The sequence below is a fragment of the Triturus cristatus genome, chromosome 6, assembly GCF_964204655.1.
Source record: "Triturus cristatus chromosome 6, aTriCri1.1, whole genome shotgun sequence".
Classification (NCBI taxonomy): Eukaryota; Metazoa; Chordata; class Amphibia; order Caudata; family Salamandridae; genus Triturus; species Triturus cristatus.
Genome location: NC_140589.1, coordinates 667,234,571 through 667,252,069, shown reverse-complemented (window position 1 = coordinate 667,252,069; position 17,499 = coordinate 667,234,571). Strand labels below are relative to the sequence as shown.

Below are 17,499 nucleotides of genomic sequence, written 5' to 3'. Positions count from 1 at the left end.
CATCAACTTTCGTAGTCCCTGTCAGAAGCGGAGTTGTCAGCCTATAACTCTGCACTTGACAATGAGACTACTAGCATTTTCAACAGTAAAAATGACAATTGAAGACTTTTATAGCTGTAACATGTAAAAGTACATGTTCCACTCCTTGATACACAGAACCCTGCCATAGGGCTCGATATGTATGCCTACATTAGGGGTGACTTGCATGCATTAAAAAGGGAAAACTTGCCCTTGCTTTAAATGGCAAAGTTGAGTTAGCCGTTGGGCAACTGCAGTGGCAGACTGCGAGCCATGTTTTTACCTTTGTCACACCTAAGGTGGCACAATCAGTGATGCAGTCCCTGGGGTGACCCTCTAACTTACAGGTTCCAGGTACCATATACTAGGTACTTACGAGTATGTTAGCGTATGCCAATAAGACATAAGTTAATCAAACATACACTTTATAAGGAAAGGGCACAAGCATTGAGGTTTGGTTGGCAGGCCTCAGTGAACTCCAAGTTGAAAAAACAGAAGACTCAGTCCAAACCTTTGGGGGTGACCATACTAAAAGAAGCATTTCCGTACAAGGTGGAATAGGGAGACAGTCTTTGGTAGGAATTTAGGATTGGTTCTAATAACCACTCTGCCATTGTGAACCTAGAAGAAAGGTTGCTGTAGTGTGAGGGTCTGTAGTTAAAAGATACTTCTAAGTGATGTTATGGCTTCAAGGAAGGCAACCTTCTAGGGTAGCAGTACATATATAGGCACCATCTCGGCACGCTAACATCAGTTCATTTTCGCGATGTTCCAAGCCAGGAGTGCGGCGCCACAATAAATACTGAGCAATTGTGTGAATTTCTAGGGCCCTTTTCAAGGGGAAACCCTCCTCCTTTAATCAAGCAGCAGTGTGGGGAGGATTGGAGGGTCGGTACCTAATCTGCGGCTAGATTGAATCTCTACCAGATAAAGCCTTACAGAAGGGAAGTAACTTGTTCATCTGAATGAAATTTCTAGCTGTAGATTCCTTACCTTAGAATAGGTACCCAAACAACACCTCTCCGGAGGCGGGTCTGCGCACCCAATTTAGACCAGAAAGTCCTGATTGACCAAACAGGCAAAATGCCTGCCCGACGGACTTCAGTGTGCAGGCAGTAGTGCTCCGTAAACATGTGTAAGGAAACCCATGTTGAAGACAAACATGCCCAGGACCAGAAATCCGCGAGCTAACCGTGGTCGCAGCTTTGGCTCGGTTTGCTTCTTGGACAATGTGTAGCAAATATTTATGCAGAGTACTACTGTGAGGAAAAGGGATGTATTATATGGTGCTACCTTACAGTGTAATACTCTTACCAACCCCTTGTAGGCCCAGTGGGTTTAGTCTGTAAAATGCTCAACTCAGTCCTTGGTGTCTGTGACACTGCAAAGCACAGCTAACACAGTGGAACAAGTGTAAAGCATTTAAACAGCACAAACACAACTGCAGAATAAAATTGACACTACACTCAAGAAATCCGACACCAGTTTAGAAAAATAGACTGTATTTTTATAAGAATTTAGACACTAGAATGAAAAAGACCCACTGGAGGGTTCCGGAGATCTAGATTTTACAAGCAATACTAAAGCAAAGTAATTTCACTCAACAGGCCAACACGCCCTGGAAAAGTCAACGAACTGGACACTCCGAAACGTTTTCAAGGAAAACTTGGTTAAGTGTCAATAGAGTCGGTCAGAAGTACTTGGGGTGACCAACTCTGGCAGGAGCTAGTCAAGGGTACTAGCAAGGTCCTCTAGAAGAGTTACCTTCACAGAAAAAGCAGTTCTTCAGCAGTTACAGGCACTTTATCTGCTTAGCAATGGCTCCCTAATGAGTGATCCTAATTAAAGGGATGACTGATGCTGAAGATGCTTTAAGGATGCTGTAAACCCTACAGGGATTATTCAATCCACTAAAAGGGTGAAGGAGTACTGGTTGAAGGGTTGATGCCCCAGGAGGTCCTCAATGGTCTATTTGAAGTCCAGTCTCTACTTGTTGCAGTCACAGGCCAATACTTACTGAGTCAATAACACACCTTCCTGAGAGCCTCAGCAAGTTTCCGACAGCACTCCCTGGCTCAGCGGCCTTGGGTGCAATTCTGTGCATCAGGTTTTGGGCCTCGGGTCTGCATGGTGGCAGAGGTAGCAACCTGAAGACTTTCAGCTACCAACTCGCCCCAGCAGGCTTTTTTTAGCTATTGTGTCCCTGTGCTGCGAACAGGAGGCCAGTCAGCTGGCCTGTGGAGATCTCTTGGCTTGACTGGGCTCTTCAGATGGCTTCTCCTTGAGAAGGACATGACAGACCCAGTCCTTCTCTTCTCTAGCCACCAGGTGCAGCAGTTTAAGTCCTAGACTGTGCAGCCTCTCATTGCTATTCCCTCTGTGTAGCAGGGCAGTCCTTTTATAGTCCTTCTTACAAGTCAGTAAACATCTGAATACTGCGTGCCAGGGGTGTCCTATTTATCTTTAGAAAACATCCTCAGGGTAAGATGCGGTTGATAGCCAATGTGCTATCAGGTTCCCTCCCTCCTGATGACCACTTCCTGAGAAGTGTGGTATCTGGCTATCCAAGGATGCACCATTCTGCCTACTTACAACATGGTGAGACCCCTCTCTCAACACTCAGAGATCCTTAGCTGACACACCCAGAGGTGTAGCTCCCAAGGGGATAAACGACCCTGGGAAAAACGGTTTGGTAACTGGCTTCTTGCCTATCCCCAGTGCCAGCCTGTCTGCCTACACAATAGTGCAGACCCTCTCCCAAGTGTTACCCATTTGCACTTCAAAGGCGGCATCTCCTTTGAAGCTTGGCTTTTGGGCTAATACCGGTGTGGTTTCCTGCAGGAGGGGGGTAACACCTCTCTCTCCCATTCAGGCCCCTATTGTGCAGAAAGTTGTCTGCAGAACAAGTCACACATACATCAGTAAACGGGCACTGGAAACCTTGGGCTTCTAAAGTGGCAACTCCTAAAGTTGCACTTTGCCCATCAGTGACAAATTTGATTCAACCATTAAATCGGATTTAATGCACTGATTCTTTTAATGCCAAACAGTACCAACCTCAGTAGACCTATTCAGAGATTAGCAGGGCTGCGGTGCTAGCCTGTAACACTGTACTTGCTAATAGGGCTACTACCCTTTCCACAGTAAAGATGACAATATAGTGTTTTTACTGCTGGAACATGTAAAAGTACAGGTTCCACTTTTTAACATACAGCCCCTGCCTTAGGGCTCATTAGGCCTGTCATGAGGGGACGTACATATATTAAAAAAAGAGAGGTTTGGGCTTTGCTGTTACTTTAAATGGCAATGTCCAGTTACCAGTTTCAAACTGCGCTTCCAGTCTGCAATGGCAGACTGGGAGACATGTTTTACCTTGTACTCGTGGGGGCACAACTAGTGCTGCAGTCGATGAGACACTTCAACCTACAGGCCCTAGGGTACTCCAGTACCATATACTAGGGACTTACAAGTAAGTCGGGTTATGCCAATTGGGGACAACCACATTAAACATACACCATTTTAAGAGTCAGAGCACATGCACTAAGCCCTGTTTAGCAGGGTTCAGGGCATTTCAGACCAATACACCAGTACCTACTGGCCAAAATAAGGGCAAAATATTAGGGGTAAACCTGCAAAAAGCCGGTTTCCTTACACATAAGAAGCCTGATCCTGAACAACTGGAAAGGAATCCAGTTATTCACTGCAGGGAGGTCACAACAACGATTAAGCATTATAGTGACATTACTACGGAAAATATTCACTTTCTTTTTGTTCTGCCACCTTGCTCAAGCCTCCAGAGAGCCAAGGGTGGCGATGAAATGGAGGTTCCAATCGCCTTCTAACCACTACTCCTGGGTTTCTAAAGACCTGAAGGAGAAGCAAGAACGAAGGTGGTCCTGTTCCTGTGCAAAATGCCTTCTCTGCAGTCTCAGTATACTTACACTGACAAACAGCTTTCTCAGAGCCACTATCAGCACGGTGCCAGCTGTCTGCTCTCAGTGTAAGAGTGGAGAGTGTGGCTTTTGGTACGGTGGAGGAGGTTTGAAGAGGGTGATGAGTAGGGGTGGGCGTAATTTGCATAGACGCGCTACGCAAATCTCCGCGAAATGGTTAAAAATCTCCGCAAACACGCAGAAATTCCGCGAACACGCGAAATTGCTTGTTCGCGATGCTTTTTCCTGTTCGCGACCGCTGTTTGCGTGCTCGGGGGGAAATATCTCGCGAACACGCATTTTGAGATCGCGAACAAGCAAAAAATTCCACGAAGCCGTGGAAAGCAGAATTTTGGGCAATTCTGCGTTCTCCGCGGCACACGAAATTACCTAAATTCCGCAAGCGTAACGGAATTTACCGCCCAGGCCTAGTGATGAGGGTGGGTAGTAACAGGCCAAGTATGTTTGTATCAACTTGGGCGGGAGGTGTAGGTGGTATAATCAGTGTGGTGTGGGTTGGTAAGAGACCATGAAACTTATTTTTTAAATCTGGGAGAGAGGGCGTGTTAAGGGGTGCAGGGGGTTGGCAGGAGGCCCCGTTATTTATTATCTTTGTTTAATGATTTTTTTTACATTCTAATAGAAGGCTCTTCTTTACTCCCCTACATACATGTTAGAAGCAGGGACAGTAGCTCTGAGGGGTCATATACAACATAAAATTAGAGATAGTAAATTAAGAACGCCTTGGTAAAGAGTCTATTATTCACAGTCACCAATCTACAATTCCACATGCTGCTGACGGAGTGTGAAATAAAGAAATATGGCATATTAACCACTGTCTCTGTTACAAAATAGGATTTCTTATACATAAGTGAAATCTAGATTTGTGAAAGCTATCTATGGCAACTCCTAGCCAGAACTGCCACAGCCAAAGATTTAAAGATGATTCATCACCCGAGATGCTTGCCTGATTGTTTCAGTCACAATCAACTAGACAGAGTCTCTTTAGTGCAGCTATACTACTACACAGAGATACTTAAACAGCTTCAATTATCATATTCAGTCAAATGGATTTAATTAACAAGTGAAGCATCACTTAAATCAAATATTGGAATTTTATATAGTTTTTAATAAGTAAGATCCACAAACTGCAATTAAAACAATACAGTATGTCTGCCTCAGTCATTACTGGTTCAGATAACAAGTACAGGCAAAGCCACTAGGTCGCGCCCATGAAAGCTATTGGGTTTGGCAATGATTTTCAGCCATGCTCTAAAGCAGCACAACTGCTGTGCAGCATGGCTTAAAATAATAATAGAGAGCTATGATGCGGCCAATGCTCATGAGGTTTTTTTATTGACAAAGAAACAAATGTTGGAGTGGGTTGGTGGAACGAGGCAACACTGAGGAAGGGATATCGGCTGAAAAGGACGTAGATGGAGAGAGCGGGTACACGAGAGACAATAGGAAAGAACACAGACAACAGGCGGAAGGGGCTAGAGAGGCAAACGGACAATAGAAGGTGGGCGGGATGGGCTGGGGAAGCAAACACAACAGGGGGGGCGGGATGAGCTGGGCGAGGAAGTTGACAATGGTGAGGGCTAGAGAGACTCTACAGCAGCAAGCTGACAAAGAAGGGTGTGCAGTGGGAGAGGCTAGCAGAGCAATCTGACAGCAGAGGATTGAAGAGCGACGCAGAGGATTGAAGAGCGATGCTGAGGAAGAAAAGGGATGGTGGGGAAGCAAGAACTGCAAGTGAATGTGAGCGGAGGAGAAGGAAATACACTGAGAGGCAGAGGTACATGTGCAAGACCGCTGAAAAACACATGTACCCTTGCAGATTGCTTAACTAAAAATAAAAAGTTAAATACATAAAGAAATGAGCAGTCAAAGAACACGTAATCCGTTCATGCTCCAGGGGAATGGAAAATACAAGAAGAGGAACCAAAGCCTACAGAAGCTGACAAATAAAAAGCAAGCAAATGAGTGTAACAAAGCAAACCAATGGTAGTCATTGGGCGGGTGCTTCGCACACTGTAAGCTAACAAAATGTCTTGCAAAAGACAGTGCATGCGCTGTCTTTGATAAGACCAAAAAAAGACCACAACACATGCATGATACAGGGGGCACTGCTGATTTCTCATCTAATTTTCACTAAGAATTGAAGCAATTAAAAGTTAAAAATACTTTATGCACCTAATGTCAAAATTTTGAAGTTGAAAACTTTCGGAATAACATTGATAGGTGTATTACAATAGGCAACTGCACAAAGATCACAGGTTACTATACTAACAAACAAGAGACATGCACATAGTTTACAGCTCCCGCTTCGAATTAATTGCACGTAGCAATCATGGGCCATATCTGGAAATACTGGAAGGAAGACATGGGGGAGTAGATAACATTCTAATATGAAATTAGATGACAATTATTTGAGAATCAGTTTCAAAAGACTATAGAAAATTCCTCATATTGTAATAGTTCTTATACAAAAGCAGGAGTGTGAACAAGATTCAGGTAGGACTTTGTGGATGCAGATGATAAAATATAACTGCACCTCGGACATGGCATTATAAATAAAGCATGGGTGTTAAAAGCTTATCACTAGGCCCGAAGCCATGAAAGATAAGTATGTTTGCCCATTTAAAAGATTTGCTTTTACATTTACTTAATGCACAATTATGTAATGCGCTATCCAAAAAATATGCCATGGTTCTAGCTTTCTTGGGAAGACCTAGTTACTTGCCATTAATAATTGGTTTACTAACCCAACAGCAGAAAATGTTATCTAGAGATAGTGGTCATGTTCGGAGGCATTGTGGGCTTCCCGTATAAGAGTTATCATGAATCATATTCGCTCTATCGATGGTCATTTAGCAGATATAAAGCCATTATTCTAAGAATTGAATATGCTACTTACCAGTATGCATCTGTTCTTGGCATGTAGGGCTGCTGACATTCATATCTGTGCATAGATCGCCGCCTAGTGTTGGGTCCGGATGTTTGCACGTTGTTGTCCTGGAAGAGTCTTCGAAGTATCCTTGGATAGGTGACTCCTCCCCTGGACTACAGTGCGCATGGGCATCCTCTCCATCCTCAGATTGTTTTTCGCCATTGTGGCAGTGATGGAGTAGATACAGAAAGTGATGACCATGCTTGCAATAATTCTGAGAGCTGCAGCTGCGACAGGCGCCGGGGAGGAGGGAGGGCGATATGAATGTCAGCAGCCCTACATGCCAAGAACAGATGCATACTGGTAAGTAGCATATTCAGTTCGAGGCATGTGGGCTGCTGAATTCATATCTGTGCATAGAATACATAGCAGTGCCCTCTATTGGCGGCGGCTACCCGTGCCAGCTGCAGCGGTCTGAAAAAGTGTTTTGAGAACAGCCTGTCCTACAGCTGCCTGCTGTTTTGACTGCACATCTACGCAATAGTGTTTTGTAAATGTGTGTGTAGTGGACCATGTGGCTGCTCTGCATATATCATGCAGGGGAATGTTTCCTAGGAAGGCCATGGAAGCCCCCAACTTGCGTGTTGAGTGGGCTCGTGGTGGAATAGTTAATGTGCGTTTTGCCTTTTGATAACAGATTTGAATACACTTAACTATCCATCTGGCTATCCCTGCTTTGGAGATGGCGTTACCTTTGTGGTGTGGGGCAAAGGCAACGAACAGTTGTTTTGTCTTCCTGAAGGGTTTAGTCCTGTCGATGTAGTACATGAGGGCCCTCCGTACATCTAGTGTATGTAATGCCCTCTCTGCAACAGTTTGTGGGTTTTGGAAGAAAACGGGCAGTTCAATAGTCTGGTTCATGTGGAACTGCGATATTACCTTGGGCATGAATTTGGGGTTGGTACGTAGTACGACCCTGTTGGCGTGAACCTGAATAAATGGCTCTTGAACGGTTAGTGCCTGGAGTTCACTAACTCTTCTTAGGGAAGTGATCGCTACCAGGAAGGCTACTTTCCAGGTAAGGAATTGAATCTCGCATGAGTGTAGAGGTTCAAAGGGTGGACCCATCAGGCGTGTGAGGACCAAGTTGAGGTTCCACATTGGAGCCGGTGGGTGACTAGGTGGAATGACTCGTTTGAGTCCTTCCAAGAATGCTTTGATGGCAGGCACTCTGAAGAGAGAGAGGTGCTGCCTGGTTTGCAGATAGGCTGATATTGCGGTCAAATGGACCCGTATAGAGGTGTACGCCAGATTGCATCGGTATAGGTGTAAGAGGTAACATATGATGTTGTGGATGGATGCGTCCAGCGGGTTAATGTCATTATTACCGCAATAAATGACGAACCGTTTCCATTTGGCTGCATAGCAAGCTCTTGTAGTGGGTCTCCTGGCCTCCTTGATGATGTCCATACAGTCAGGTGGCAGATTGAGATAGCCAAACTCTAGGACTTCAGGAGCCAGATCGCCAGGTTCAGCTGTTGCGGATCTGGGTGCTGAACCTCTCCATGGTTCTGCGTCAAATGCGCGGGTTTGATCCGCAGCCTTTGATGCGGTACCACGGAAAGTTCGAGGAAGGTGGTGTACCACGGCTGGCGTGCCCACGTGGGAGCAACTAGGACGAGTGTCAGGGAGTGTTGTCGGAGTTTGCGAGCCACCAGCGGTATCAACGGTGCTGGAGGAAAAGCGTACGCAAATTTGCCGGACCAGTTCATCCATATCGCATTGCCCTGCGACTGCGGGTGTGGGAATCTGGCGGCGAAGCTTTGGCATTTTGCGTTTTCGCTTGTCGCGAATAGGTCTATTTCTGGGTGACCCCACTGCTGGAAGTACGGTTGGAGTACCGATGGGTGTAACTCCCACTCGTGCATCTGGTGGCTGTGTCTGCTGAGCAGATCCGCCATCTGGTTGTCCTTGCCGGGGAGGTGTTCCGCCATGAGGAACATGTTCCTCTGAATGGCCCACTTCCACATGCTCTGAGCCAGATGAGACAACTGTGGAGAGTGTGTCCCTCCCTGCTTCTGTATGTAGTACATTGCGGTCATGTTGTCCGTCCGGATCAACACGACCTTGTTGCACAGATGTACTTTGAAAGCCTTCATGGCCAGGAAGATTGCCATCAGTTCCAGAAGGTTGATGTGCATCTTCTTCTGTTGTGTCGTCCATAGTCCCTGCACTGTGTAGTGGAGTACATGAGCTCCCCATCCCTGGAGAGACGCGTCCGCTGTCAGTACTATTTGTGGAACAGGCTCTTGGAACGGTCGGCCCTTGCAAAGGTTTTGTGGATTCCACCAATGCAGAGAGTTGTATGCCCGACCGCTCACCAACACTAGGTCTTTCAACTGTCCTTGAGCCTGATTCCACTGACGTGCTAGGCACTCCTGAAGTGGGCGCATATGTAATCTCGCGTGCGGGACTATGAAGATGCAGGAGGCCATCATGCCTATCAACTGCATAAACACTCGCGCTGGAAGCGAGTGGTTGGGTCTGAACTTGGAGATCAGCGCTTGTATGCCGTTGATCCTCACTAAATTTGGCTGAGCTGTGGCCGCCAGAGTGTCTATAGTCGCACCTAGGTACTGTTGTACGTGTGCGGGCTGGAGATGAGACTTTGGGTAATTTAGTGAGAATCCCAGACTGTGAAGAAGGTGAATGGTACGGGACACGTGGCTTGCACATTGCTGGGCCGATCTCGCTTGAACGAGCCAGTCGTCTAGGTAGGGGTAGACGTGTATGTGCTGTCTCCGTAAATGTGCCGCCACCGTAGCTAGGCACTTTGTGAAAACCCTGGGCGCTGTTGTCACGCCGAAGGGAAGGACTTTGAACTGATAGTGCTGCCCCTGAACAGTGAACCTGAGGTATTTTTTGTGTGAGGGGTGGATGGGTATGTGAAAATACGCATCCTTGAGGTCCAGTGATGCTAGGAAGTCTCCCTGCTGGAGAAGCGGAAGGACTTGCTGTAGAGTGAGCATGTGAAAGTGCTCCGAAAGAATGTACTGGTTCAGGGGTCTCAGGTCTAATATAGGCCTGAGCGACCCGTCCTTTTTTGGAATTAAGAAGTAGAGGGAGTAAACCCCCGTGCCCCGCTCGTGGACGGGTACGACCTCGATAGCGCCTTTTAGAAGCATACTTTCTACCTCTTGCTGTAAGAGCGTCAAGTGCTCTGAAGACATAGGACGGTTTCTTGGTGGTATTGTGGGTGGAGTGGAAGTTAACTCCAGACAGTAACCGTATTTTATAATATCTTTGACCCACCTGTCCGTGGTGATGGAGTTCCACGTGGACAGGAACCGTTGTAGCCTTCCCCCGACAGGTGTTATGTGGTCGGGAGGAAGGGAGAGGGCGTCACTGCTTGTTCTTGGGGGAGGACCTGGTGTTGCCGTAGCCACGTCCTCTGCCCTTGGTACTGGAGCCACGATAGCCACCTCGGGTGTTCTTATCGTAGGTGGTCTGCGTATTACCCTTGTTATATGTTTGTTGTGACCCCTGTCCTCTGCCTGCTCCCTTGTTTCCGGGGCGACGAAAGGAGCCGCTCCGAAAGGACTGAGTTTGTAGGGCGCCCATGGACTTTGCAGTGTCCGTGTCCTTTTTTATCTTCTCGAGGGTGGCGTCAACCTCAGGCCCGAACAAAAAGTCGGGGTTGACAGGCTGATTAAGGATATTGTTTTGTACCTCAGGCTTGAATCCTGAGATACGTAGCCAGGCGTGACGTCGTAGGATGACGCTAGTGTTGATGGCCCTGGCAGCCGTGTCAGCAGCGTCTAGTGCACATTTGATGGCAGCATTTGTGAGTAGCTGTCCCTCTCTGATAAGGATTTCTGCACCTTCTTTGTAGGGGTCAGGGAGGTGTTGAAGGAGTTGCTCCATTGTGTCATAGTGCGCCCTATCGTAGCGAGCGAGGAGCGCTTGAGTGTTAGCTATGCGCCATATGCTTGCAGCTTGTGCGGCAACTCGCTTGCCGGAGGTCTCCAGCACCTTGGACTCCTTGTCCGGGGGAGGAGCGTCACCCGTTGTCTGCGAGTGTGCCCTCTTGCGGGCATTCGCCACAACGATGGAGTCGAGTGGTAATTGTCCTCTGATGTAAGTAGGATCCCCAGGTGCTGATCTGTATTTCTTATCGATCCTGGGGTTTATCACTCGTGCCCTGGTGGGTTCCCTGAAAATGTCAGTGGCTGGCTTAAGGACCCCCTTCAACATTGGCAGAGTCTTTACATGTCTTTCTGAGGATGCAAAGGTGTCCATTAGAAAGTCATCTTCGATGATATCAGAGTGAAGCTGTACATCATGGTTGTTCGCCGCCCGTTCAATCAGAGCGTTGAACGCCGCAGTATCCTCTGTGGGTGACGTTTTTGCCCCATATAGTTGTGGGTCCTGTGCATCAAGAGGTGCACTGGGGTCTGCAGGGTCGCCCCAAGTTTGGTCAGGGTCCTGCTGGTCATCAGGGTCCGTGTCCACATGGTAGGGGACTTGTTCACCCATGTAGTCCTCCAATGCATCCGTGTCGGAGCGTGTGGGGGAGGCCCGGTGTGGATCCTGGTAGGGTGAATGAAAGGGTTCATACAGGAGAGGTTCTGTGTCCACAGGCAGCTTCCTCTTTAGCGGGATCCTGAAAGGTTCCAATGGCGGTTCCGAAGTTATCCTTCGGTCGTGGAGAATCATCCTGCCAGTGTCGGCGTCGATGACGCGTGACGGTGACGGCTCGACAGGCGTAACCGCAGTTTTGGTGGCCTGTGTCCTGAGTTGAAACGCCTTCGGGATTGTGGATGGAGGCAAGCCGAAGGTAATGCTGGTCGGCACCGACGAAACCGCTGGATCGATCGAACCCGACTGGTCCTGGAGGGCAGCCTTGGTTTTGCAGCCTGGCATTGCGCCAGGCCGTACTCGGGGCGCCTTAGAGGTCGTGGCCCCCGCCAGGGTCGTCGAGGCGGCTGCAGATATCTTCTGCGCCCGTGGTGCATCGAGCCGAGGTGCGGAGATCACCGTCGACGTCTTCGACACGTGAGGTTTCGGTGTCGTCGAGGGGGTGCTGCGAGGCGTAGCAGGCGGGACGGCCCTCGGTGTCGGTGGCGTCGACGCCGGTAACCGAGCAGGTTTTTCGGCGCCGATGGCCTTCTTCCGTTTGTCGACTCCCATGTCGCCCGTCTCGAGTTCGGCACCGAAGTCCCCCTTGGTGCGGTCGGTGCCGACACGGTGCGCCGGCGTCGAAGGTGTTGAAGGCCTCGATCCGACTAGCGCCACTTTCAGTTTCGGTTTCGTAGGAACCTGAGCAGCTTTCGGTTTCGGTTTCGTGGAAGGGAAACCAGCTGGCTTAAGCGGTAATGGCTGCCGCTGAACGTCCGAGGCCGGGCCCGAGGGCGGGGCCGAAGGACTGCGTGATAGGTCTCGGGTAAGGCCCGAAGGCGATCCCTCGACCGGAGCCATAGTCTGTGGCACTGGTGAATTCTCGGTTTGAACAGGTAGGCCTTGTTCATCATCGGAGCTACTCTCTTCGGCCCCTAAGGCCTCCTCGTCGTCTCCTACCTCGGTGTCGTCTTCACCTCTGTGGAAGAGTGACTCGTCGGCCTCGTCCGATCCGGGTTCTTGGTCGGAAACGGGACTGGAGGGTAAGACTTCTACTTCTTCGACGTCGTCCGCGTCGTCGAAGATGTCAGCTGGGGCCGGTGCCGCGTGCTGCGCTTCGAGCCTCGCCGCTCGACGATTCCGCAGAGTCTTCTTTGAACGGAACCGGGCACAGGCCATACATGTCGACTCGTCGTGGTCCGGCGAAAGGCATTTGTTGCACACCGGATGGACGTCGATGTGTGGGTACTTCGCATTACATACCGGACACCTTTTGAATGGCGTCCTCGATTCCATCGTCGAAGTAGTTGATGGACAGGTAAATGCGAACAAAGTCGGTGCTGGAAGTTAGTAAACTAACAGAGAGTATCGAAAACCGATCGATAAACAGTACCGACGCGAACTAAAGGCCTCGACAAAATTTTTTCCTAACTTGAGCTAAGATAGCACATCCGAACCCAATGGCGGAAAAAAACAATCTGAGGATGGAGAGGATGCCCATGCGCACTGTAGTCCAGGGGAGGAGTCACCTATCCAAGGATACTTCGAAGACTCTTCCAGGACAACAACGTGCAAACATCCGGACCCAACACTAGGCGGCGATCTATGCACAGATATGAATTCAGCAGCCCACATGCCTCGAACACTTCTGAATCCAACATGTAGATGGCTATAAAATAAAAAACATGCGACTCTAGACTAGTTTTACACTACAAAAATACAAATTCTAAATGTGAAAAACGGCTTTCGGGGTAAATGTTTACATACAAAATGACTGGACCACATGGAGATTATTTTACTGAAGATCATAATGACAACACATGGCATCTACCCAATAACAATGCGTTTAAAGTATCTGATTCATTACTGTGCAAATGCCCCAATTGAAGTGACTAGGAAATTTCATGACATTTTGGCTCAAAAAACTATTTCTACAGAAAACAATAGAAAACGCGGATGAAAAACATGTGAAAAACAGACACAAAAAAAAAAAAACAGCAACAAACATGTTATTCAAAATGACAAAGACAAGTCTTAAAAAGGTGTGCACTGGAATTATAATGACGTCTTCAGCAATGCTGATCCATATTAGAAAACAGAAAGTTTAACCAACCAGTAAGATGGCGCAAGACAGTTCAGTTTGTTGCAAGTGCTAGAATCCTCCTCAACCAGTAGCTCTATTTAACAAAGTGTTCCTGTATCTTGTACAATTCAAATAGCAATAGCACACATTTTAACTCTGTTGCTTTACTCTGGTGTTACAATCTGGCATTAAGGTAAACATACCTCTTTCTTTCCAAAGTCACCTCCAGGGTTCATTGTTGCTACGATGCGAAATTTCTTTCCAGCAGTCAAAAGCTCTACCTCATTTTCCTCCTCCTCCTCCTCTTGACTTCCTTTTTCAGCAAGCACAAGTGTCCTTTCCACTTCAAGAACACTAAAATTATGGAAAATTACTTAAGTGTCTTACAATTTAATTGCCTGGTCATTATGCAATGTCTTCAACAATCTTGTGCATTCCTTTTTGACACTAACTATCCCCATTAACCACGAAAAGAGCCAACTTATCACTTGAAATCAGCTTACTGTGCAGACGTTACTACAACCATTACCTCTGCCATGATAGTGAGAACATTTTATCTGCCAATAACTATGACTGTGACGAACACTTTACTTAGTCAGGAATCATCTTTCTGGTGAATACTGCATCTAACCGCAGATTCCTCACCTTGTCAATATTGTCTAGATGTCAGACTGGATCCAGAAACTTTTAGAGCAGTTCTTTTGCGCACCACTAGGTGGAATTGTGCGGCTTCACTCATACATCGCTCCATTCCAGAAGTGACAAGTGGAGCAGCATATAATCACCTCCTATGCAAGCAGATTAACAAGTTTACTTACCTTTGATTACGCTTACGATTATCGGGTAGAGACTATTTAGTCACAGATTACTTACCATAATATTTCCCCCATGTGTCAGACTGGATCTGAATCTTTCTGAGCAATCCCCTTGAGATGTGGTAGGTGGCATCATTCAGTTCTGCATGGCGTCAGCCACGTTGGAAGTGACATGTGCGTTGCCTATATAGGCGCCACCCCACCGCGCTGGCCTCACATCTTGACTGTTTTTCAACACCAGAAGAACATAGCCAAACTGAGGAGAATTAACAAGTGTGCCAGAATGAAGTCCTGAAGGATCTCTTAATTGTTAGGTATGCAGTTCACAGAACCAGAAGAATCGGAAAGTAATCTGCAGCTCAACAGAGTCTCTACCAGATAAGGCAGTACCTAAGGTACACAACTAATTCATCTGATAAGGACTTTTAGCTGCAGATTCCTTACCTTAGAATAGATACCAAAGCTATATCTCCCCGGAGGAGAGTATGCATACTGTACTAAAAGGTCCTGGAGGACGGCAAGGGTGAAATGTCCATCTCGCTTGACCTATCTAAGCAGTAATGTTTGACCAACATGTGCAGCGATGCCCACGTGGCTGCTTAACAGATGTCCAGAACTGGGACTCCTCTCGCTAACTCAGTGGTCGAAGCCTTAGTTCTTCTTGAATGAGCCCACAAGCCTTCGGGGGGCTGCTTCTTGACCACTACTTATCAGAGTTTTACACCAAGGATAGTCCATCTAGCGATGGTTTGTTTGTTAACGGCCTTGCTTTTTTTCGCACCTGCAAACCATCAGAGTTGTTCATCTTCCAGGAAGTCCTTGGTACGATTATTGTAAAATGAGAGCCCACATTTTGGGTCCAGATGGTGGAGTCTCTCCTCTTCCTTGGTAGGATGAGGGCGGGCAAATAAAGTAGGCAATGTGAAGGTCTGCCCAATGTGAAAGGTGGGACCACATTTGGTTAAAAAGGAGGCACGGGTCCTAAGGACCAAATTGTCTGAGAAAAAGGTCATGTACGGGAAATAAAATGAAATGGCCTGCAACTCACTAACCCTCCCAGCAGATGTTATTGCCACAAGGACGATTGTTTTGATGGTCAGCAGTTTTAGAGGGCAGCTATGAATAGGCTCAAATGGTGAACACATGAGAGGTGAGAACTAAATTAAGATTCCACTGGGGCATAATAAATGGCGTAGGAGGAAGCACGTGTTATAAAGCTTTTAGGAAACAAGTCACAAAAGGTGACTTGAACAGAGAGGGTAGATCTGGCAACTGCAGGAAGGCTGTAATGGCAGAAAGGTACCTTTTAACTGTACACAGAGTAAGGCCTTGCTGAGCAAGGGATAAGGTAAACAAAAGGATTTCAGACAAGGGTGCAGAAAGAGGGTAAACAGAATTGTCAGTACACCAAGCCACAAATGTGTCCTATCAGCAGACGTAAATTGTTTTAGTGGAGGGACACCTGCCTGCCAGAATGAGAGTGCATACTTTGGGAGGGAGATCAAACACTCGATCTCCATACAAGTAGATGAAGAGTGTGCATATTTGGGTGCAGGACTCTTGCCCTATTGCTGCAACTGGAAACTCTCCCGAAATCAGACTCTTTGCACAACCCGGGGTCAATACGGTAACTTGTGCCCGGCAGTTCTTGATCTTCTAGAGAAATCTGGGAAGGAATTATATACCAGAGTCCTGAGCAACACAAGAAGAAATGCTTTTCCAAGGGAGAACCGCTTTGGAAACTAGCACAAGCAGAAGTGATGACACTACCAGTTCTTGGTAGTCGTGAATACATCTAACCAACAATCCCAACCAATTTCTGTAGAGAACTAGCTCCACCTTCAAATGAAGACGCCATTTGTGAGAGAAGTGTGGCTCAAGTGGAGAAGTGTGGCTCAATGGTTAGAGTGGCAGACCTCGATGCAGAGCACTGGTCCGTGACCAGGGTTCGATTCCCGACGCGGCAGGGTCTCGGGCTATAAATTCCTCAGACCTGATATTCTCGCATCAGTGCCTATTCTAATCATGGGTCACACGCTGCAACTCTAGGCAATAGCTTGCTTAGTCTCCACAACGGCCCCAACAGCGCTGGGATGCCTGGCTTCACCATGGGGGTGCCCAGGAGTGGACACTTCACACGGATAGCCAGGAAGGGTTCCTACAGCGGTATGAGTACAGCGCGGAGATACCCCCAGGGGTGATTCGGCGCTATATAAGCACATACACATTTACATTTACATTTACACATTTACACATTTACACATCCGCGAGGCATCGGCGGCTGAGTTAGTCTGCTCTGGCATTCAGAGAACCCGCCAAATATTGAACCACCAGAAAAAATGCCCTGGCATTCCAGTCATGTCCAGAGACGCACGCCATCTTGACACAGGGTCCATAACCCCACTCAGCCCAGCATGCTGCAATACCACTTGGCGGTAGTACTGTCCTTGAAAACCTGAACCAGCCTTCCTTTGATTGAAGGAAGAAAGGCTTTCACTGCCAGGAGAATTAATCAGTTCCAAAATGTTGATTTGGAGCAGAGACTCCGCCACAGGCTAGAGTCCTCTGATCTCCACCTTTCCCAGATGGCTACAACAACCCAGAGGTGACGCATCTATCACTACTGTGAGTTCTGGATGGGAAAAGAGAGGGAGTCTGCCGCTGCCGCAATCGCAGTTTGTGAGCCACTATTGCAGTTCCCTCCCATATCTGGACCAGGTTGGAGAGATTTCCCTGATGCTGCGCTACTGGGAATTCAGATCCCACTGCAGAGCCCGCATATGCAATTGGGCATATTTTACCAACAAGATGCAGGAGGCAATTAGACACAGCAGCCTCAGCGTCAGTCTCACCAAAATCTAGGACAGAGGTTGAAACATGAGAATCATATCCTAACAATCCTGGAATCGCTGCTCTAGAGGCAAGGCCCACAACTGCACTATATCCAGGATGCCTCAAATGAAAGTGAGTGCCTCAGTGAATGCAGAAAGTCTGCCATAGTCTGTAGGACTGAGAATACTGCTAGTGGCAAGGTGGCTTTCAACAAGCAGTCGTCGAGGCAGGGGAAGACAGACTCCCTGACCTCTGAAGATGAGCTGCAACCACCGCCATCACTTTTGTGAACACCCGACCAGGGAAGAA

General features: G+C 47.6%; 1 protein-coding gene across 1 annotated transcript in view; it reads right to left on the bottom strand.

The window, feature by feature from the left end:
• MDN1 (midasin AAA ATPase 1) overlaps positions 1-17,499 on the bottom strand; it is a 2,002,810-nt gene that overhangs the window by 1,390,637 nt on the left and 594,674 nt on the right. The window contains exon 32 of the mRNA XM_085611158.1: positions 13,747-13,897. Within this exon, the coding sequence (XP_085467284.1) occupies positions 13,747-13,897 (151 nt within the window). The remainder of the gene's footprint in view (positions 1-13,746; positions 13,898-17,499) is intronic.